The sequence below is a fragment of the Tamandua tetradactyla genome, chromosome 17 (genome assembly GCF_023851605.1).
Source record: "Tamandua tetradactyla isolate mTamTet1 chromosome 17, mTamTet1.pri, whole genome shotgun sequence".
NCBI lineage: Eukaryota > Metazoa > Chordata > Mammalia > Pilosa > Myrmecophagidae > Tamandua > Tamandua tetradactyla.
In genome coordinates this window covers 7776199-7799953 of record NC_135343.1, presented here as the reverse complement: position 1 = coordinate 7799953, position 23755 = coordinate 7776199, and the positions used below count along the sequence as shown (strand labels likewise).

At 35.7% G+C, this 23755-nt stretch overlaps 1 protein-coding gene across 4 annotated transcripts in view; it reads left to right on the top strand.

Moving 5' to 3' along the window:
* STRN (striatin) overlaps positions 1–23157 on the top strand; it is a 174041-nt gene extending 150884 nt beyond the window's left edge. For all 4 annotated transcript variants that reach the window (XM_077133979.1, XM_077133980.1, XM_077133981.1 and 1 more), the window contains 5 exons: positions 2840–3007; positions 4651–4791; positions 21426–21533; positions 22665–22751; positions 22842–23157. In XM_077133979.1, the coding sequence (XP_076990094.1) occupies positions 2840–3007; positions 4651–4791; positions 21426–21533; positions 22665–22751; positions 22842–23011 (674 nt within the window). In that variant the 3' untranslated portion in view covers positions 23012–23157. The remainder of the gene's footprint in view (positions 1–2839; positions 3008–4650; positions 4792–21425; positions 21534–22664; positions 22752–22841) is intronic.
* Positions 23158–23755: the final 598 nt, after the last annotated feature.

The window sequence follows — 23755 nt, the reverse complement described above, 5'->3', positions numbered from 1 at the left end:
TTTATCTGGGAGCGTCATTTCTCCCTCGTTTTCAGGATGTAGCCATCTTGATTTACAAAGTTTTGCTTTTGGCACTTTAAGTATCTCATCCTACTGCCTTCTTAACACCATGGTTTCTGATAAGAAATCAGCACTTAAACCTAAACCTATTAATTATCAGACTGTTAATTACCTGGTCTTTTTAATATCAACCCCAAAATATTTCTTGAATCTACTTCTGCTCTGGCTCTTTTACCACTGCCCTAGCTTAGGTCCTCATCACCACACTTCCTGTCTACTGAGACAGTGTCCTCATTATCCCCTTGCCTTCTGTTCTAGTCCTCAGGACTGACTGGAGGTCGGGAAGCAATTTCCTCAGGGCAGGCTGGAGGTGGGATGACTTTGTCCTCAGGACAGACCATTACAGGGTTGTCTAGAATAGGCTCAGCACAATCTAGGGTTTCAGTGTCTCCACAGCCATCATTATCAATCCATATGTCACCATCCCATTTTTCAGGGTCCCACTCCTTTCTAACCAATGCCCTCATTTTAATGGCAGATACCCTGCAAGGTTGAGATTTCAGTTTATGTTGTAAAGTTGCTATTCTAACAGTGAGACTCTGAGTCTGATTTTCAGAGATCGCAAGTCTGCAGCTAAGGGGAGGAAGATCTTCCTTCAGGTCGCTCATAGAAAGTTTTACATCTGTCATACGTGTGTAAGCTTCTCATTTGAAGCCTTCAGCTCATCCCTTTCCCTCATCACTGTATCAAGTGTATTTAACAACAACCAGCCAACATCTTTATACCTCTTAATTTCACTAAACTCTGTAAAGGTATCAAAACCATTGTCACCCAGAGCCTTGCCTTGTATAAGCATGCGATTAGCAGAATTGAATGGTGATATTTTGACTGTCTCTTTTGCCAGCTCACCCCATGGACTGTCAGTGCCATCCTGATTATGGGAAACAGAGTCATTAGTGCCTTTGAGTCTAGTCAGAGTAGAAAGCCAATTGTAAAAACACATTTTTAAGATTCTGTTTCTCAAGAACCACTCCTAGTACCAAGTCTTATTAGCTAGGGTTCTTTAGAGAAACAGAATCAACAGGAGATATCTCTAAATATAACATTTATAAAAATATCTCATGTAACCATGGGGGTGTACGAGTCCAAGATCTGTAGGGCAAGTTAGCAGCCCCAGTGAAGGTCCTCAGTGAACTCTCAGGAGAGGCTGGCTGGCTGAAGCAGAAAAGAAATGAATCCTCCTTAAAAGTCTTCTGGTGATTAGATTAAGCATCACTTATTGCAGAAGACACTCCACTTAGCTGATGGCAAATGCACTCAGCTGTGGAGGCAGCCAATGTGGTCATGATTTAAGTCCATGAAATTTCCTCACAGCAGCAGGCAGGCTAGTGCTTGCCCAACCAGACAACCGGGCACCACCTCCTCACCAAATTGATACATGAACCTGACCATCACACCATCATCTTGATTCTGTCCCATCTGTCTTCTACACTGCAACCAAAGTTATTTTATTAAATAGTTAATTGTCCCTTCTGCTCCTGGGAAAGCCCTAAATGGCTGCCTATTGCTTTCAGGATTGTTTCAGTTTTCTTAATTTGTCACTGAAATCCTACCATAAACTAGCTGCTTTCATCTCATCTAGTTCCTTCCTTAAACTTCACACTCCAGTAGTACTAAATCACTTATAATTTTCTTCATGCATCATGCTCTTTTTCCATCTGTGATTTTATTAATGCTGCCTGCCACCTTCACTAGGAATACCTTACCTATATTCTTTGGGCAATTTCTGTGTACTCTAGGTATCACTCTCTGCAAGAAGCTTTCATTCATCACAGTCACTCAGTTACAGACAGTGGTGTCTGTCACTGTTATTGTGTTTTCAGGATAAATTGTCTTTTCCAACAGACTACTGAGGCTGTTAAGAACACCCTCTACCATAGTTACTGATACACAATGCATCTTTAACAAGTATTTGAAGAATCAGTGTATGACTGTGAAAGGAGTTAAGACAGATAAAACCACTGACATTTTCAGACTTAATGTCTGGGAGCCATCTTGAGGGTCAAGAGCCATCTTGACTCTTTATAGAGTCATTGGGAGGATTAACAATGTATTCAAGTTTCCAGTGTGACTTTTATGATAATACTATGCAGTGTGACAGCGCCTACCCCCAGACAACATCCACATCTCATTTATTGCTATTTCAGAATCTGGAGATTCTTTCTAGGGTCTTGGGTTATGTCCCTTGCTAATATAAGAGGCCTGCCGCTCCCATCAATAACTGCCATTCATAGTAGAATAGGATAAGTGGTCTGAGGGAGGTATGTCCAAATGTTGGGAGAATTCAGAGGGGAAGGATCTCTGTGTTTATTTCCTCAATGAATGTGGACTTAGGTTTCTTTAAAGATAGATTAAATTCAAATGATTTGTTTTACTGTTGTTTTTTGAGGGGAGGGTTCATGGTCGGGAAATCTCCCGCACGGAAGGTGAACATTCTAATCACTGAACTACCCGTGCATCCTACCATGTTGTTTTTAAATCCAGGCAAATGGAAGATTAACCCTGGTGAGGTTAAAAAAAAAAAAAAAAAAAAAGAGGGAGAAGGAAATGCCTAGAATTTTTAAGGGTAAAAATGCATACTTTTAAATTTTAGACTCTACATTGTATATTCCCAAGCCTGTTTTTAATTATTTCAGAAGAATAATAGAAACTAGAAGGCATGTTTTATACTGTTATTAGGTAATTTTGTTCATATATAGAGTACTTTCTCTGTACTCTAGTACCTTGATGATTTGTTTTTTTTTTTTGCCTGATTGTGCATTTTTGCTGTTATGTTTAGATCCTTCTGTGGTGAGGGGCCCTCTGTTGGGTCACACAGATGCAGTCTGGGGCTTGGCTTATAGTGCGGCACATCAGCGTTTATTGTCCTGTTCCGCAGATGGCACTCTGCGTTTATGGAATACAACTGAGGTTGCTCCAGCCCTAAGTGTATTTAGCAATAATCAAGGTACATATTTTTTTAATTATTTTGCTGAAGCTTTTATAAAATGTCTTATCCTGAAAATAAATAAATATGAACTCTTACTGTGTAAATTTAATTTAATTTTTTTTAAACAATGAAAGTATGTTCGTGTGCATTTCCAGCTTATGTTTTATTTCAAAAGTATATTTGGTAAAAGAAACATAATTTTTAAAAATTTTCCTAAATTGAGATATAATTTATTTAATTACACAGATCTTAAGTGTACATTTCAATGTCTGATAATGCGTACACACCTTCAAGATGTAGAACATTTCCTTTAACTCCCTAAAATTCCCGTGTCCTTCCCAGTCTCTCTCCCATCCCAACCAGAAGCACCCACTGTTTTGATTTCTTTCGCCATAAATTGGTTTTCCCTGTTGTAAAACTTCATATAAATGGAATAATGTAGATATCTTTTGTATCTGGCTTTTTTTTTTTTCCATGTTGTTGGGAACAGCAGTAATCCATTTCTCTTTATAGTTTAATAATATTTCATTGAATGAATAAGCCATGATTTGTTTATTTATTTTTCTCTTGATGGATTTTCGGTTGTTTCTAGTTTGGGCTGTTATGAACAAAACCACTATTAACATTCATAGTTTGGGTAAAAGACTAGAAGGGAAATTGCTGGGTCTTAGGGTGGTGTTTATTTAACTGTATGTGAAGCCACCAAATATTTTCCCAAAGTGACTGTGCCATTTTACATTACTTGCCAGAAGCTTCAGTTGGTTCATATTCTCACAAACACTGTTGGTCTATTATATTTTAGCCAGTCTAGTGATATGTACTAGTATTTCATTGTGGTTTTAATTTGCATTTCTTTGATTAATTATGTTGCGCATTTGTTTGTATATTTGTGTTTGCTTACTGGTCATTCATATATCTTCCTCAATACTACAGACATTTTTGAAATGTTAACTTGCTCTAGTTAGAATTTTAGCCATATAGAAAAACTCAGATTATTATATTCATATATGCATATCATTCTATTTTTTATGTTTAAAATTAGCTCCAAAGTTTAAGCTATTTTAAATGATAAATAAAAACACATTATTTATTGTTGAGCTATCAAAACTTGTGTCTAGACTTTGATGGCTTCCCCACATTTAATATTTGTATGAATGTAACAATAAAATAAGAATTTAAAATTTTATTTTTAAAAGTTCATATTTTTGATGAATTAGAATTCCTACTAAGAGATGGATTTTTTGAATGAAGACTATGCCTGTCTAAGCTTAGAATGAAGTGGAAGCAGCAAAATTTGTAGTCCAATATGTTTTTCATTTGCTTTCTCAATAAAGGCACTTAATTTTTGGAATATATTTCTCTCCTTAATATATGATTTTCTTATAGTGACATTAGAATTACTTTGCATTTCATGAACATATCAGGTGAGTAGTGGGTGGAAGATCTGCTGAAAAGTAGGTAAGGATAATAAAATAGGCTAGGACAGAAATTAACAAAGGCGGCGGATTCCATTGAATCATTAAGGGCTAATTCTTATTCTGTTGTCAAATTGTATTTATTTCTTAGTAGAATCATGCTATTATTTGTTTTGTTGTATTTAAAATGCAGTGTCACGTAGACTCTAATTGCTATTCTCTTTGAATATGTTCCCATACCTTTAGAATTGGGAATCCCTGCCTCTGTGGATCTAGTGAGCAGTGACCCGAGCCATATGGTAGCATCGTTCAGCAAAGGATATACTAGCATCTTTAATATGGAAACACAACAACGCATTCTCACTTTAGAGTCCAACCTAGATATGAGTATGTATACTAATATTTAAAAGTCTGTTTGTATAATTTTTTTTAATTAAAAATCATTTTAATGAAAATTTACCCACTGAGCCAGTTATGAAAAATACTTGTTACTTTAAGTAATTTTAAATTAATTTTAATTAATTTAGAAATGTTACTTTAACAAGTTCTAAATCTTAGAACACAGATGCTTTTAAAAGGATATACTTATTTAAAATTGATTTTAAGAGTGTGCGTTAAGTTTATGCACATTTATAGCTATAAGTGTTTTGAATAGCGTTTTACCTGTTCCGAAGATGAGTAAAAGTTTAATTTCACACCAAACAATTTTCACTTGTATTTGAAGAAAATAATATTTATTCTGAATAGAATATAAAATTGCTTTTCAATTTCTTGTAATTTCATTTTTTAAATTAAAACAATTTTATATTAACAGTATTTGGAATAGTTCTTTCTGATTAGATTATAGATCAGATGTGTGGCTCTGAAAATCCTAAATCTGAGACTTATTTGCTACAAGGAAATCAAGAAATAAATGCTTCCTCAGATTGTGAAGAAGAAATTACAAAATCTTTTTGATTTTTAAATCATTGCTTTTTATCTTTAGGCCTAATCTAGGCAACCACAGTTTAGGTTGTATTTGATTAAAAAAAACAAAACATATATACATATACTGTTGTTTTAATTTGAAAACTAGCTTTAAAAATAATTACCATGTTTTTGTGTGTGTGTGTTTCTGTCTCTCTCACTCTCAAAAATTTCCTTCATTCTTTTTCATTTTTCCTTCCCAATTGTTGTTATTTCCTTCTGTTATTCTTTGAGAATTGTTTGAAGTAGGTATTAATAAAACTTTGAGCTATTTGGGTGTGAAAGGGAGTGAGAGGTTAATCTGAATTCTTTGGAATACCTTCTTGAGTGATAAATTTTGACTTTTAAAGACTGTTGCAAGTTGATATGACATCAGATCTGGTGGTAAGATGGATAAGCTGAACTAGGCAATCCCATTTTTTCCCCAAGAGGTGTGACTATAAAGTAATATAACTTTTTGTCAGATACTGGAAGCAGTTTCAGAGGAGGACTGCTAAAAATGTTTTGAAAAAGGCAGCATTACTAGAATAAGTGATAATATTTTGAGTTATATATATGTTCAGACATCTTCCTAAATTAACTTTTACTTCTTTGAAATTGTGTAAACTTACATTAGTTTTTATTTGGTTCTACTGTGGTCTACCCCTTAGCTATTTATATTTGACTGTGTTGTTTTATTCTGGAATTTAGCAGATTTTATTTTTGTTAATTCAGGTTCAGTCCAAACAGTTGAAACTGAATTGTATATATTCTGGATATTAAACCCTTATTGAAATGTGTTTTCCAAATAGGTTCTCCCATACTGTAGGTTGTGTTTTTACTTTTTTGATAAGATCCTTTTGAGGCAAAGATGCTTTTAATTTTGATAAAATCCATTTATCCATTTGTTTTCTTTTGTTGCTGTGCTTTTGGCTTATCTTAAGAAAATTGCCATATACAAATTTCTGAAGATATTTCCTTACCTTTTCTTCCAGGAATTTTCTAGTTTTAGTTCTTACATTTAGGTCCTTGATCCATTTAGAGTTGATTTTTGTATGTAGTGTGAAGTAGGGGATCCACCTTCTTTAGCATATGAATATCAGTTTTCCCAGCACTGTTATTTGAAGAGACTGTTCTGTCCCAATTGTGTGGTCTTTGCTCCCTTGTCAAAAATCAGTTGGCCAGGGTGGTGTGACAATGGCTCAGTGGCAGAGTTCTCGCCTGCCAGGCTGTAGATCTGGGTTCAATTTCCAGTGCCTGCCCATGGGAAAAAAAAAAATCAGTTGGCCATAAATGTGAGAGTTGATTTCTGTGCTCTCAATTCAGTTCCATTGGGTTATGTCTGTCTTTGTGCCAGTACCATGTTGTTTTGATTACTGTAGCTCTGTAATAAGTTTCAAAACCACAAAGTGTGAGTCCTCCAACTTTGTTCTCTTTTATTAAGATGAATTTGGCTATTTGGGGCTCTTACCCTTAAATATGAATTTCTTTTCTGCAAAAGAAAGCTGTTGGAATTTTTTAATTGGGATTCTCTCGAATCTTTAAATCGCTTTAGGTAGAATTGACATCTTAACAGTATTTAGTCTTTCAATCCATGAACACGGAAAGTCTTATTACTTCCTTTCTTTCAACAATGTTTTCTAGTTTTCTGTGCACAAGTACTTCACATCCTCATTGAATTTATTTCTAGATATGATTCTTTTTGTTGTTACTGTAAATGAAATTTTTTCTTGATTTCAGATTGTTTATTACCAATGTGTAGAAACACCACTGCTTTTTGTATATCGATCTTGTGTCCTACCACTGCTGAATTTGTTTAACTCTAGTAGCTTTGCTTTGAATTTTTTAACATTTTTTTGTACAGGATCATATCATCTGCAAATAGGGACGGTTTTATTTGTTCCTTTTGAATTTGTACAAATTTTATTTGTTTTTCTTGCCTAATTGCTCTTGGTAGAACTTGCAGTACAGTGTTGAACAACAAAGGTGATGGTGGGTATCTGATCTTAGAATGAAAGCTTTTAGTCTTTCATTATTGAGAATGATATCAACTTTAGGTTTTTCATAATTGCCCTTTATCACGTTGAGGAATTTTTCTTCTATTCCTTGTTTTTTAAGAGGGTTTATTAAGTAGGTGTGTTGGGTTTTTTCAATGCCATTTTGCTATTTGGTATTTGTAAGTCTTATAACTTTTTGTCTCTCAGTTCTTCCATTACTGATTACTCTCATTTTTAATGGATTTTTTGTATTGTACATTTTGAGTTCCTTCTTATTTCCTTATGTGTATATTTTTCAGATATTTTCTTTGTGGTTACCATGGGGTTTAAATTTAGTATCCTAAATCTGTAACTTTCACATTTGATTTGATACTAACCTAATTTCAATAGCATACACCTACACTGTTCCTATACCGTCTATCCCCCACCTCTTTATTGTACTTTGTATTAGTTAGGATTCTCTAGAGAAACAGAATCAACTGGAAACACTCGCAAATATCAAAATTTATAAAAGTGTCTCATGTGACTGTGGAAACACAGAGTCCAAAATCTGCAGGACAGGCTTTGAAACCAACGATTCCAGTGGAGGATCTGGACCAACTCCACAGGAGAGGCTCACCAACTGAAGCAGGAAGAGAGCCTGTCTCTTCTGAATCTGCCTCAAAAGGCTTTCAGTGATTAGATTAAGCATCACTCATTGCAGAAGACACTCTCCTTTGGCTGATTACAAATGGAATCAACTGTGGATGCAGCTGACATGATCATGATTTAATTCTATGAAATGTCCTCATTGCAACAGACAAGCCAGCACTTGCCCAACCAGACAAGTTGACACATGAACCTGACCGTGACATACTTGTTACAAAAGATATATTCATAACATTGTGCATCCAAATCCACAAATGTAGTAGTACTTTTTATGCATTAACATCTTAGAACCTGTTCAAAATAAAAAGTAGTGTTAAATACCAAAAATGAAATAAATCAGTACGGGCATTTCTAATTATCCATTGGGTTACTCTATCAGAGATCTTTATTTCTTTGTTTTACTTCCCTTTGCTGACAGGAAACATTCCTTTCAACTGAAGAACTTCCTTTAGCCTTGATGTCAGGGCAGGTCTAATACTGATGTATTTCCTCAGCTTTTGTTTAATCTGTGAATGACCTAATCTCCCCCTCATATTTGAAAGACAGTCTTGCCAGATAAACTATTCTTGATTGGCAATTATTTTCTGTCAGCACTTTTTACATCCACCATTTCTGATGAGAAATTGGTATTTAATGTCATTGGGGCTCCCCTTTATATGACATGTTGCTTATTTGTTGGCGCTTTCAGAATTCTCTTTGTCTTTGGTATTTGACACTGTGCTGGTTTGAAATGATGTATGGACCCTAGAAAAGCCATGTTTAAATCCTAATCCCATTTTGTAAAGGCAGCTATTTCTTCTAATCCCCATTCAGTATTGTATGTTTGAAACTGTAATTAGATCATTTCCTTGGAGATGTGATTTATTCTAGAGTGGTTGTTATGCTGGATTAGGTCACAACATGTCTCCACCCATTTGGGTGGGTCTTGATAAGTTTCTGGAGTCCTATAACAGAGGAAACATTTTGGAGAATGAAGGAGATTCAGAGAGGGCAGAGCAGAACGCCATAGCCACGAGAAGCAGAGTCCGCCACCCAGTGACCTTGGAGATGAAAGAAGAAAAATGCCTCCCGGGGAGCTTCATGAAACCGGAAGCCAGGAGAAGAAGCTAGCAGATGATGCTGTGTTCGCCATGTGCCCAGATGAGAGAGAAATTCTGACAGTGTTCATCATGTGCCTTTTCACCTGAGAGAGAAACCCTGAACTTCATCAGCCTTCTTGAATCAAGGTATCTTTCCCTGGGTGCCTTAGATTGGATATTTCTATAGACTTGTTTTAACTGGGACATTTTCCAGCCCTAGAACTGTAAACTAGCAGCCTATTAAATTCCCCTTTTTAAAAGCCATTCCATTTCTGATATATTGCATTCTGGCAGCTAGCAAACTAGAACAGACAGTTTGATTGTAATGTGACTGGGCATGGTTATCTTTGAGTTTTTCCTCTTTGGAGTTCCTTGGATTACTTGACTGTATAATGCCTTTTCATTAATTTTGGGGTTTTGCTACCATCATTTATTTCAATATTCCTTCTCCTTCTTTCTTTCTTTTCCTTCTGAGATTTCTGTAATGCATGTGTTAGCCAGCTTGATGGTATCCCACAGGTCACTTGGGCTCTATTCATTTTTTTTTTAATTATTCTTTTGTGTTTTACTCCTCAGCCAGATTTCAATTGTCTTTTTTTTTAATGCTTTCTTTGATTTCACTCATTCTTTTTCTACCAGATCCAAGCTGCTGTTGAAACCCTCTAGGGAATTTTTTATTTAAATTATTGTGCTCTTCATTGCCAGTATTTCCAATTGGCAGCTGTTTATAATTTATCTCTTTATTGAAATTCTCATTTTTGTTTATTTATTGTTTTCTTGATATTTATTTGTTCTCTGTGTTTGCCTTTATTAGCTCTTTAAGTATTTTTAAGATGATTTTTTAAAAGTCTCTGATATGTTCAAAGTCTGTTTTTCTTCATTCATGATTTCTGAAGTTTTATCTTGTTCTTTTGGATGGGCCATCATGTCCTATTGTTTTGTTTTGTAATTTTTGCTATACAGTGTACATTTTCATATTTTAATGTGTTCAGTCAGGGGTTTAGTCCCTGAGATGTCTGTTTCTTGAGTTTGTATCCAACTAGTAACATGACAGATTTTCTTGAGTTCCAGGAGCTAAGAAAAACAAGCCAATCAAATAAAAATGTACCTTTCATAGTTATTGCAAATTGGCTCTGTTTTGGCTTGTGCCATCCTTCACAGTTTAATCTTCTTACTATATAGATCAGCCCAAGGTGAAAGTACAGGGTCCTTTCTGACTTTTCTGAGCATGCATCTTCTGGAAATTTGCTCATGGCCTTAGGAGTTTCTCTATTTGCTGGTGTTTTAGTTTGCTAAAGCTATCAGAATGCAATATACCAGAAAATAGATCAGCTTTTATAAAGGAAATTTATCAAGTTACAAGGTTACAGTTCTAAGATCTCACAGACTTCCAAACTAAGTAATGTTGCATTTAGAAATGGGGCAAGATAGCAGCATAGGCAGGTATGGAATTTAGGTTGTCCTCCAGAGTAGCTATTAAATAGCCAGGAATGGTACAGAACAACTGCTGGGAGAACATCAGTGATTGGATACCCAGTGTAGGCCAGTCTGGACCAGGTGGAACAGCTGAGATTCCACACAGAACTGTAAGTCCCCAAAGCCACAGAGGCCAGCTCCCCTCCCCCACAGGCATAGCAGGTTGGTTCCCTGAACAAAAAGGAAACAGACATTACCAGCAGCAAGGGCTTAGCTCAACCAAGCTCAAATTGTGAATTCATTAGTTAATTAAAAAATTGTGACTACTGAAAACAGGAACCCAGCATGGATAAACTTAGGAATAGGCACTAAAGTAACTAGGAGTCTTTGCCCAGGCAGAGAGAATGTGGGGCTGATGGCAAAAACAAACAAACAAGAAAACCAAAGCCTTTTTGAGTTGGATGGCACAAAATACTGGAAAAGGACTGGACCTTAAGAAAAGGGGGTACATAGAACCTGGAGATAAATAGAGCCCACATATCGACTCAGGCTCTTGATTGACAACCCCAAGTGGGGGTCTTTCTCTGAAAAGGCTTTTGTTTTTCTTTTTAAACTCCTTAAAAAGCTCATTAGATACAACTGAAGAACTCTCAGGCTCCAGCACTGTACCAGGCACCCGCGGAATTAAGCTTGTCTGAGAGATAACACAGCCTCTACAAACCGATCACAAGTAGAGATTGAATCAGTCACCAAGAAGCTCCCTAAAAAGAAAAGTCCAGAACCAGATGGCTTCACATGTGAATTCTACCAAGCATTGAGGAAAGAATTAGTACCAGTCCTGCTTAAACTCTTCAAAAAAATTAAGAGGAGGGAAAGCTACTGACTCATTTTATAAAGTTAACATCACCCTAATACCAAAACCAGACAATGATACTACAGGAAAATGAAATTACAAACCAGTCTCTTTAATGAATATAGGTGTAAAAATCCTTAACAAAATACTTGTAAATCTAATCCAGCAGCACATTAGAAGAATTATACACCACAACCAAATGGGATTTATTCCAGGTATGCAAGGCTGGTTGAACATAAGAAAATCAGTTAATATGAACAAATCAAAATGGAACAACCACATGATCATCTTGATTGATGCAGAAAAGGCATTTGATAAAATTTAGCATCCTTTCTTGATGAAAACACATCGAAGGATAGCAATACAAGGGGATAGCCTTGATATGATAAAGGGAGTATATGAAAAACCCACAGCTAACCTCATCCTCAGTGGGGAAAGACTGAAAGCTTTCTCTCTAAGATCAACAAAGATGGCCACTGCCATGATTGTTACTCAGCATTATGCTGAAAGTTCTAGCTAGGCAGTTAGACAAGAAAAAGAATAAAAGCATCCTAATTGGAAAGGAAGAAGTAAAATTCTCACTGTTTGCAGATGATATGATACTATATGTCAAAAATCCCCCCAAATCTACAGCAGAGCTATTTGCGCTAATAAATGAGTACAGCAGGTGGCATGGTACAAGATCAACACCCCAAAATCATTAGTGTTTTTGTAAACTAGTAATGAGCAATCTCAGGAGGAAAACAAAAAAATTCCATTTACAATAGCAATGAAAAGATTAAAATATTTAGGAATAAATTTAACTAAGGATACAAAAGACCCATACAAAGAAAACTATAAGAAATTGCTGAAAAAATCATGGAAGACCTAAATAAATGGAAGTGCATACCGTGTTCATGGATTGGAAAACTAAATATAGTTAAGATGTCACTTCTACCCAAATTGATTTATAGATTCAGTGTAATACCAATTAAAAGTCCCAGCAGATTACTTTGTAGAAACAAACAAACAATAACCAAATTTATTTGGAAGGGCAGGTAGCCCGAATAGCTAAAATTATCTTGAGAAAGAAAAATGAAGTGGTAGGTTTCACACTACCTGATTTGAAAGCACATTGTGAAGCTACAGGGGTTAAAACCAGCATGGTACTGGAGTAAAGATAGATATACTGACCGATGGAATAGAATTGAGTGTTTATAAATAGATCCTCTGATCTATGGACAATTGATCTTTAATAAGGCAGTCAAGCCAACCCACCTGGGACAGAACAGCCTCTTCAATAAATGGTGTTTGGAGAACTGAATATCTGTGTGCCAAAGAATGAAAGAGGATCCATATCTCACACCCTATACAAAAAATTAACTCAAAATGGATCAAAGACCTAGACATTAGAGCTAAGACCATAAATATCTTAGAGGAAAATGTAGGGAAATATCTTATAAGTCTTTTAATAGGATGCTGTTTCCTAGACCATACACCCAAAGCACAAACATTGAAAAAAATAAATAAATAAATGGGATCTCCTCAAAATTAAACACTTTTGTGTATCAAAGAACCTTGTCAGGAAAGTAAAAAGACAACCTACACAATGGGACACAATATTTGGAAACCACATATCAGATAAGGTTTTAGAATCCAGAATGTAAAAAGAGATTCTTCAACTCAACAACAAAAAGACAACCCAGTTTAAAAATGGGCAAAATACATGAACAGACTCTTCTCCGAAGAGGAAATACAAATGGCTAAAAAGCACAAAAAAGATGTTCAGTTTCACTGGCTATAAGGGAAAAGCAAATCAAAACCACAGTGAGATATCATCTGATACCCTATAGAATGGCCATTATCAAAAAACTAAAACAAAAAAATGACAAGTGCTGCAGAGGATGCAGAGAAAGAGGCACACTTTTTCACTGTTGATGGGAACGTAAAATGGTGCAACTACTCTGGAAGGCAGTTGGTGGTTCCTCAGGAAGCTAAGATAGAATTGCCATATGAAGCAGCAATCCCATAACTGGGTATATTTCAGAGAAATTGAAGGCAAGAACACCAGTGGACATTTGCATGCTGATGTTTATAACAGTTATTCACGATTGCCAAGAGATGTAAACAGCCCAAATGTCCATCAGTGGATGAGTGGCTAAACAACATTGTATGTATATACATACAATGGAATATTACACAGCTGTGAGACAGAATAAAGTAATGAAGCATGTAACAACATCTGTTAACCCTGCAGACATTATGCTGAGTGAAATTAGCCAGACATAAAAGGACAAATACTGTATTGTCTCACTAATATGAATTAACATTAATGAGTGAACTTCGAGAGTTGAAGTTAAAAACTCCTATTTTTATCAGGAGATAGAAATAGGGTAGAGATTGGGCATTTGATGCCGAAGGAATACAGATTGTGCAGCAGGACAGATTGTAAAATTCAGAAATGGATAGCACATTAGTATTTGATTGTAGCACAATAATAAGTACACTGAGTGAAGCTGAATGTGAGTGTAATTGAGGGATAATGGCTAGGGGCACGTGTGAAGCCAGAAGGCAAGATAGAGGATAAAGACCCAGACGGTGTAACTTAGGAATGCCTAGAATGGACATTGATGGTGATTAAATGTACAAATAAAAAATCATTTTTGCTTGAGGTAGAACAAATGAATGTCAACATTGCATGGTGTTGAAATGGATGGTGTACAGGAAAAAGTGCATTCAGTGCAAACTAGGGTCTGTAGTCAACAGTAACATTATAATATGTTTCCACTGAATCTAACAAAGGCATTATGCCAAAACTAAATGTCAACAAGCGGGTTTCATGTGGGAGGAGTATGATCTTGGTGGAAGAAAAGGAGAAGTCTTCATATGAATTATAGTGGTGAAGGCATATTTATTTACTTAGGTTAGATTGGATGATATGTGAATAAAACTGTTTAAAAATCAACAGAGAGAAACAGTGCTAGAGAAAATGAGGAGAAATAGAATTACCTATTTACTGTCAGTAGGGAAACTGAGAGGTGCAGCCCCTTGGGGAGTAGTGTGGTGGTTCCACAGGAGGCTAGGGGTGGGGTTGCCATAGGATCCTGCCACCCAGTTGCTCAGTATATACCACGAGGAACTGAGTATGGGGTCACGAATGGACATTTGCACACTGGTGTTTATGGTGGTAGTGTTTGAGAGTCACAATAGATGGAAGTGGCCTAAAGGTACAATGACTGAGGAATGGAAGGGGGAACTGTGGTGTATACACACAATGGACAGCCACAAGAAGAAATGAAGTTGTGAAGCATCCAACTAGGTGAATGAAACTTACGGACTGTATGTTGAATGAAATATCAGAAATTAAAAGGCAAATATCATGGCTCACTCATGTGGACTAACTATGGTATAAAAATTCAGTGAACTGAAATAGAGAGCATGGGTTATCAGGTTCGCACCCATTGTAAAAGGGCCTAGATTGTAAGCTAATGCAGCAGGCACATAGATTCAGGAGTTGTTACTGTTATTTCTCAATTTTGAGATACTGAGTTGTTTGTATATAACCTGATCATCCCCAGAAACTTAGGCTTTTTATGTGACACCTGATACTCAGAGTTAGAGCCCTGAATCTATGAAAGTCAACAGTACCCCATACAGGAATGTTGTAAAATTTGAAAAAGGATTCAGACTTCAGTTGGAGCTATGATTGAAGCTGATCTGGAAAGGACTGGGGTAGATCAGAATATAGGGTAAAGGATGATATCGTCCATTTTTTTTTTTTTTTTTTTTTTTTTGCTTAGAAATCTTTTATCATTAGGGTATTACACTTTTCTCAAAACAAGTATAATTTACAGGAATTATACAAGGCAATTTTTTTACCAAATATTTAAAAATTAGCAATGTTATTGAGCAGAAATGTTTTTTCAGTTGTAAAAACCATCTTTGGTTACAAAAAATAATCAGAAACCTACCTGGATTTAATGTGCTTTTATAAATGTCCTAAAAAGTCTTGTTTAACGATATTCTAAGTAGAAAAAACACTAATTTTTAAAGTAATTTGATATACTATTTCTGTAGTTCATGTACTAAAATTAACTGGTCTATTTAATAAGAAACCTGATCGAATTTTATTACTTGTACATAAAGCATTGTAAAATAAAGGCAAGAGCTAATCACCTTAACAAAAATACTCTGTATGCAACAAATAAGTATTAAAGATATTAGTGGTTGATAGTAATCTGCTATAAAATATAAAACATTTACTAGATTGTTTTTCAGTTGCAGCTGTCCACTGGCATCCCAAATAAGGGTTTCCCATAGACAAAAGCTGCAGTGAAATTTACTTAATGATTAGTTTAGGTCAATCCATTCTTTTTTCTTTTATTCTTTTTTCTTCCCCACCACCCCCTACGCCCTACAGTGACACCATATTATTAAAAACATTAAGTACCTGGGATTAATGCTTCAGATCAAGACATCATTTGAGTAATTTCAAATGATGTACAGCTCTTCATGTAAAAAAGATGTTTTGTGGTCACAATTACTTCAAAAAGTAATTATATTCAAATAACCTGACATATCATGCTTTAGCAATTACAGAACCATGATTTTGACACATGGCAATTTATAAGGTAGGCAAATGTGAAATGCTAAAAGATGTGAACAGCTATTCTGTTTAAGTTTAGAGTGCTGCAAAATTCAGGTAATGACTTTTATTTTTTCAGTTAACATAACCAGCCCACGGTACAGCATACTAAATCATAAAGACTTTTAGAAGTACAAATCCAAGGAAAGTAATACCTTTACTAAGTTACAAACTTTGGCAAATCAATACAGTACTCTCTTAATACAATAAAATCATTTTTTTTTTGTTGGAGCCATGTATTATTTTAGTGATAGTTTTTATTCCAAAAATATCACTTAAGTACCAAATCTAAACACTGTGGTTTTTAATTGTGGTTTAGAGCAGAGCAAATTTTGTTTCTTTTTTAATACAAATTAACACGCTTTTAACAGAATTTTTCCTTTTAAAGTGAGTTCCTTCATGTAAGCAGGGCAATCATGTTTGTATATAGAAAGGTGGCTCTGCTTTGTTCTGGGATTGGGCCAAAGCCAGGTAGAGTTTCAATGCATGAAAAGCTCTAACATTCTACCTTAAGAAGATTCAATATGCCAATATCAATTTCAAAGTACTTTTTCAAAAATTGTAAAATTTTAACATAAATGCTGGAGCCCTTAAAATTAGATGGTCATTTCAAATAACATAAATTTCAGATTGTCTCTTTTATTTAGAAGCCCTGCATCTCTTTGTTTTTATCAAGTCACATATGTTTTCTCCAGCTTATTACAAAAAAAGTCTACCTAAAATACAGTTGTGTTTTTTTTTAAATAGCAAATAAATATATCACTAGCTTGGAAAGACCTGGGGGATCCAATGTTGTACACCGATTTTCATTATCATTTCTCTACAAATGCTGCTGCCGCCATTGGTGTCCTTATGCTTCCTCTTGCTGAAGCTGTCAATTCTTCCATCTCAGCATTCAATTTATGTATTACCCATTCCATCGCTTCTCGGCCTTTATTAGCATTTGAAGAAATTGTACTTGCCATCAGTCCTTCCAGGTAACTGCTGAGGCTGACTCCTTTCACAGTGATTATGGCTTCTTGAGTCAAAACAGTTTTTCCTGGGTCTTGAGAATGTGGTTTGTATATAAGTCTCTCATCTACTGAAACCATGTTCGTCCATATTTTAAAACTTCAACTTCTGAGTGAGACAAAAGGGAGAGATGCCTAGCTGGTGCTAAATTTGTATTTCCGATAGAGCATTACCTGATTTAACTTATATGGTCAGTTTAGTTGAATCCCATAAGTACGTGGAATCTTGACTAGAGGTGAGATTTTCTTGGTTTGTCCAGATTAATGTGATGCCCTGAAATATCCGAGAATAGTTTGGGCAGTGAATAAGGATGTATTTGCAAAGTTTCCCTTGGGGGTTGGAGAGAGAGGAGGAAATATTCAGCTTCCCCATTTGGAGAATTTCTGGTATTCTTTCAGGCAGTGGGGACAACTAAATCAATAGGCTTAGCATTGCATCTTGGGGTTTGCCCCTATAAAACTTATTCCTGCAAAGGATAGGCTAAGCCTACTTAAAATTATGCCTAAGAGAACCTCTGGGAATTCCTTGCCCTTCCCAGTACGTGGGACATAACTCCCAGGGGTGTAATTCCCCCTGGCAGTGTGGGACAGAACTGGGACAAGCCAGGACCTGACATCATGGGATTAAGAAAGCCTTCTTGACCAAAAAGGGGCAGAGAGAATGAGACAAAATAAAATTTCAGTGGCTGAAAGATTTCAAAAAGAGTCAAAAGGTTATCCTGAAGGTTATTCTTATGTATTATGTAGATACACTTTTTTAGTTTATGGTATATTGGAGTGGCTGGAGTGAAGTACCTAAAACTGTTGAGTTGTGTTACAGTAACCTTGATTCTTGAAGGTTATTGTGTAATGATACAGCCTTTACATTGTAACTGTGTGATTGTGATAATCTTGAGTCTAATGCTCCTTTTATTCAGGGTATGGATAGATAAGGAAAAAGCTATGGATAGAAAATAAATAAATAATGGGGGATAAGGGTAAAATAAATTGGGTAGATTGAAATATTAGTGGTCAATGAGAGGGAGGGGTAAGGGCTATGGTGTGTATTTTTTCTTTTTCTTTTTTCTTTGTATTTCTTTTTTTGGAGTTATGCAAATGTTCTAAAATGATCATGGTGATGAATACACGAATTTGTGATGATATTGTGAGCCACTGATTGTATACCATGTATGGATTGTTTGTGTGTGGAGATATATATGCATATATATATGCATATATATTTTAAATGTCCAAACTAAGTCATCCAGAGAAAGATACCTTGCCTCTGAAGAAAGGCCAATGTCTGTCACATGGGAAGGCACATGGCTAGCATCTGCCGGTTGGGGTCTCCAGGTTGTACATAATATTTGTTCCCGATTCTGTGATTTCCAGCTACTGATTCCTTCCTCTCTAGGCATCTGTGAATCTTTACTTAGCTGTTCCAGGGCAAAACTTTGGATTTCATCTTCTAGCTTAGCACTTCCTGTGGCCTGACATTTCTTCTCTTCAGTTTCTGGCTATTTCTGTGAGTCCTTGCCTAGCACCCAGGCTATTTCTGTCTTGGTCTTCAAATCTCTGTGTTTGTATCAGTTCTGAACTGTTTCTCACTCTCTAACCTCTGTTAAACTCCAGTAAACTAATTAAGACCCACCTTAAATGGGCAGGGTCACATCTCAATCTATTCAAAAGGTCACACACACAATTGGATGTATCACATGCCCATGGAAATAACCTAAAGAAGAGGTCTCACCCTATAATATTGGGTCAGTAACATGGCTTTTCTGGGGTATATCGCAGTTTCAAACCAGCACAATTGGTATCCAAATGTTCCTCTATTCTCTATGAAATTAACTCCCTCTACTTCCCAGGTATTCCATTCTATGCCTTGAAGCATATAAATCTTTGCGCCAGGTCTCTGATTTTATTGCTTCTTAAACTGCTTTAGCTGTCTGCAGGCTTCTTTATAGTGCCTTTTGTAGGATGCTAACCAAAGATAATTTTCCTGGTTCTGTCCTTCAGCCTTCCATGTGTTAGACTAGCACTGTCATACAGACACCCCATTATATGCATAGAGGTTACTCTGCTACTTTCTGGAATAGGGCCAGAAACTCAAGTGAGAGTGCAAGCCAGCTTCACTGAGGGAGTGGGGGAGGGGCTGGCATGCATACCACAAGTTTCTCCTATCATTTTTAAGTTGCATTTTCTTGATTCATTGCTTCCCCAATAACTGTACCTCTTTTCTGCAATTCTGAGGAAGAAGGCTCTTCTGGTTTTTGCTAGTTGTTCAGAGAGTCTGTGGGGGAATAGAACTCTGGTGCATCTTACCTCATCATCATGGTCGACTGGAAGTCCTGTTTGTTTTTAATCAGGAATGCTCAAAGTACATCTCAAAATGATGTCAATGGCGATTTGATTTTGATAAGGTAAAAGGTAGTTGAAGCACGTTATTAGGTACTTGTGAACTGAGTGAAAAGGTAAACTATCTCTAATTCACAAACTATATATGAATATTTGAAGGATTCTTTTAGATTAATTGTAAGAATGATGGCTTTGAGTTTATTTTTAGTGTTCTCACATTTTACATGTTTCATTTATCATCAAAAGAAGGAAATACCTTTAAAAATTACCAAACGTGCTTTGCGTTCTTCCGTGATTTTATTTCTTTTCTACCATACTCATTTCCTAGGTCACAAAATAATCAAAGCTATTATTAGAAATGGCTCAGACTATTGAGGATTTATTTTTTTAAAGTGTTTTTCTTTAATTGCTATTGTTCTTTTTCTGTTAGATCTTGCAGAAGATATTGATCAGTGGTGTGTTACTCCTGGAGGAAAGAATCCATATTCTGAACATTGAAACTAAGCATACTTTTGTTAGGTCCTAAATTGAGGATAACTAACCAAGAAATTTTTCCATATGGTCAAGTGACTTTTTGTCCTAAACTTAAGTCTGGGTAACCACTTGCCACTAGCATCGTGAAAATCACTTTATCAGATGTCATATTTCTAGGAACCACCATGAAAATAACGTTAGCCTAGTAAATAAATAGCAACAGATGTGTGCTATGATTTCTTTTAAATGTGGTTTTTTTTTTTTTGGTATGGGACTATAAATTCATAATACCTGTTCTAGGATTTCAAATTTTCTTAAAGATTTTTAACTTGAATTATTTTCAAAGTGATAGAAAAGTTGCAAAAATAGTACAAGAACTTGTGGCTACCCATTATTCAGATATACCAGTTTTTAACATTTTACATGTGTCACATATCCTCTGTCATTGTCTGTGTATGTGTATAATATTTTGTCTGAAGTATTCGAGTTAATTGCAGACATCAGACCCCTATATCCCTAGATCCTTTAGCATGTATTGCCTGTTAACAAGAACATTCTCTTACATAGCACAGTATAATGATCAAATCAGGAAATTTAACATTGACACAATAGTGTTGTCTAACTGTTACTCATGTTCAAATTGTGCCAGTTGTCTAAATAATATCCTTTTGAAGATACCCCTATCGCCCTCCCGACCCCAGACCATGACGTAATAGTTAATAGAACTATAACATCTTAAATTACTATTATCTTTATGTAGCCTTTTATTTCTTCTATAAAAGTTTCCTTCTCATATAAAAGTATCTTAAATGAAATCATTATTTAATCTTAATTTTTCTAAAAGGCAATCAGGTGAAACTTGTGATAGTTAGGTGCTAGGTTTGACAGCTGGCTGATACGCATATGCCATCTATTTGAGATAGAATTAGAAGACCATGACCTGGGTGCCGACTTTGTCATCTGATTTGGGGGGAGTCACGATATTTTCTGGACCTAGATATTGTGTGATATGAGCCTAATGATATGTGGCCTGCCTGTCTCATTCATATACTTGAAATCTCTTTGAAAACTATCAACAGTGCAAATACAAGATACTGTTCAGATACTGACTATTTTAAGATTCCAAATCTGGTGGGTTTTCAAATGATGACCATTTCTGTTATGATGAGGAAGAGTGAGGAAGGGATTTAAGGACTAAGGAGCAATCTTTGCCATGTTTACCTTTAGATGATTACTGTGATAAAGAGCTCTTTGTAGAAGGAGCTGAAATTTAAATTTAGGGATTATCTGCGTATATATATGTTAATAGAACTTAATTAAAGTTAACAGAAATATTACAGAACTCTTAGAATGAAAAATATCGGATGTTCTTGAGTAAGCCCTAGGTGGCACCTATAGATAACGGTGCGGAAAAGGAAATTCTAATTCTTCGGTGCTTCTAGATTTGTCAGTATAATATAGCTCAGGTGATTCTTATTTCCTAACATTGAAATAATGGAAATAGTCACAAAATACTGAAGTAAGACAGTTTAAAGTCACATCATGTAGTTTTTCAATCTCTTAGGTAAGGATTCAGTTCTCCTTTGTATGGAGAAGTAATAGCTTTGACTCATTTGTGTTGTTCTTTAATTTTTTTAGCAGCCAACTCTTCCTGCCAAATAAATAGAGTCATCAGTCATCCCACTCTTCCGATCAGCATCACTGCTCATGAAGACAGGCACATCAAATTCTATGATAACAATACAGGTAAGATTTATTAAAAATTGATGATAGTTAAAGTAAACACACACACACACACACACCACTCTAGTAGACAAATTTTATTGTCTATTTGTGTCTTCATAGTTATGGAATAGGCACTGAAACACAAATATTCTACCAGCGCAGTTTCTGTTCATTCTATCCATATGTGCTAAGAACTAGTCTTTATCATAGGCTATAGAATCATCTTGGTTTATTTACTACTGAGTACATGCTATATTTAGGCCCTCGAGCCACGGGTATACAGTGAATAAAATCATTCAAATACCAGTCAAAACGACCTAGTGCTTTGAATATGTAGGGAAAAGTAGACACATGTTGTAATAGAGGCATACGATCATTGTTTAAAATTATTCAATTATTGTTTGACGTTAGTGCTGCAAATAGAACCCCCCTGGGTCATTTGGTTTCTTTCCTTCATTTTTCGATGGGCTGATATATCCTATATTGTAATACTGACTATTTGGTCCTAATTGATTTGAATTGGGCCATGGGGCTTTCCCAGTTTGTATTGGATTACATTGTACAGGTCCAAAGAAAATTCATGAAGAGCTGTACTGGGAGGAAAGCACCCTGTATTTGCGCTTTTTATCCAAGTATCTGTTCTTGGTTTTGTAAATCATGTTGACTTTTGCTGACTTTGCTTAGGTGCTGGGGATGATGAGTAATATTTTTATTCCCTTTCCTTATAATGTTTCCCCCAAAATTGGGCCACATTTTCTCTCTGTTCCTATGTCTTTGTTTCATTCTCCATCTCTGTGAATTTGAAGTGTTCCCACAACCTGTATAATTTGCCTATAGCAAAGTAGGTGATTAATAATGTCTGAATTTCAATTAATGAACATGGCTTAAGGGGGTCTTTATGTACAAATTACTGACTGTCCATATTGTAGTTTGAAAGAAAATAACATAATCTGAAATTTGAGCTTCTGTTGTTCTTTTTAATGTCAGTAGTAGAGGCAGGAAGGAGGCATATATGGTTTTAACTGATGGAAAAAGCTGTCAGTGTAGTAAGAACCCAGAGAAGGATAACTGGAGGAGACACTGTTAATGTGGTAGCTGGCATATATTCAGAGGGAAATCATTAGTAAAGAGTAACAATATGTTTTTCCAAAGGCAAACTGATCCACTCGATGGTAGCACACCTAGAAGCTGTTACAAGTTTAGCAGTTGATCCTAATGGCCTGTACTTGATGTCTGGCAGTAAGTATATCATCTGCGGATTATTTATTTTGCCTTATCATTTTTATGTTAATGTAATTTTTCCTTTTAATCTCCTTTCTTTTGGTGTAGGTCATGACTGTTCAATACGTTTATGGAATCTAGAAAGTAAGACATGTATCCAAGAGTTCACAGCTCATCGGAAAAAGTTTGAAGAATCAATTCATGACGTAGCTTTCCACCCATCCAAGTGTTATATAGCCAGTGCTGGAGCTGATGCGCTGGCTAAAGTCTTTGTATGACACAATGCATCATCTTCGCCTTCTAGCTCTTTATAAGTAATCAACTGCACAAAAGAAGACCAGGGCAAGAGTCAAGTCATCCTGCCCTTTTGTTCTGACGAAGGAGCACAGAGAACATTTATTAAAGTATAGTTTTGCAATTTGTATATTGTTTTCTAAAATTAAGGTTTGTTCAGGTTGCTGCAAGCTCAGCTGAATCTGTGAGCCTGAAAATTGTTTCAAAGTTTCCCCAGTAGGCGCTTTTATTTCAGAGGTTGTTCTAATTCGCAAGGCAGGCCCGAGCGAACACAAGATTTAGTTTGTCCCTATAGAGTAAATAAGACTCTATAAGGGATAATTTAAAAGCTCGATGGCTGAGAATGAGTACTGGAAAAACAGAAACTTAGAGCTAGTTCTCCCCTGAGAAATCTCATTAAACACAGTAATCTTTGCCATATCTGCTGTACTAACCCCTTTGTGCATAATGACCAGGCAGTGTTAAAATGAGTTTTTAATTTAGCTCTTCTTTCAGCTATTCACGTAAAGCAACTGGCAAAGCATTTTACCTATTATACGGGAGGGGAGAATGCAATAATATGTTAAATACATTATTCAGAAATGCTAAGCAAATATTTTGTTTGCAGGCATATTTATATATTGTATTATTACATTTTTGAAAATAGATTTGGTGCCATTATAAAGTTTAACTGTCAGATACTCACCATTATAAAGAACATTTGATATGCATTTGCAAAAGGATTTAAC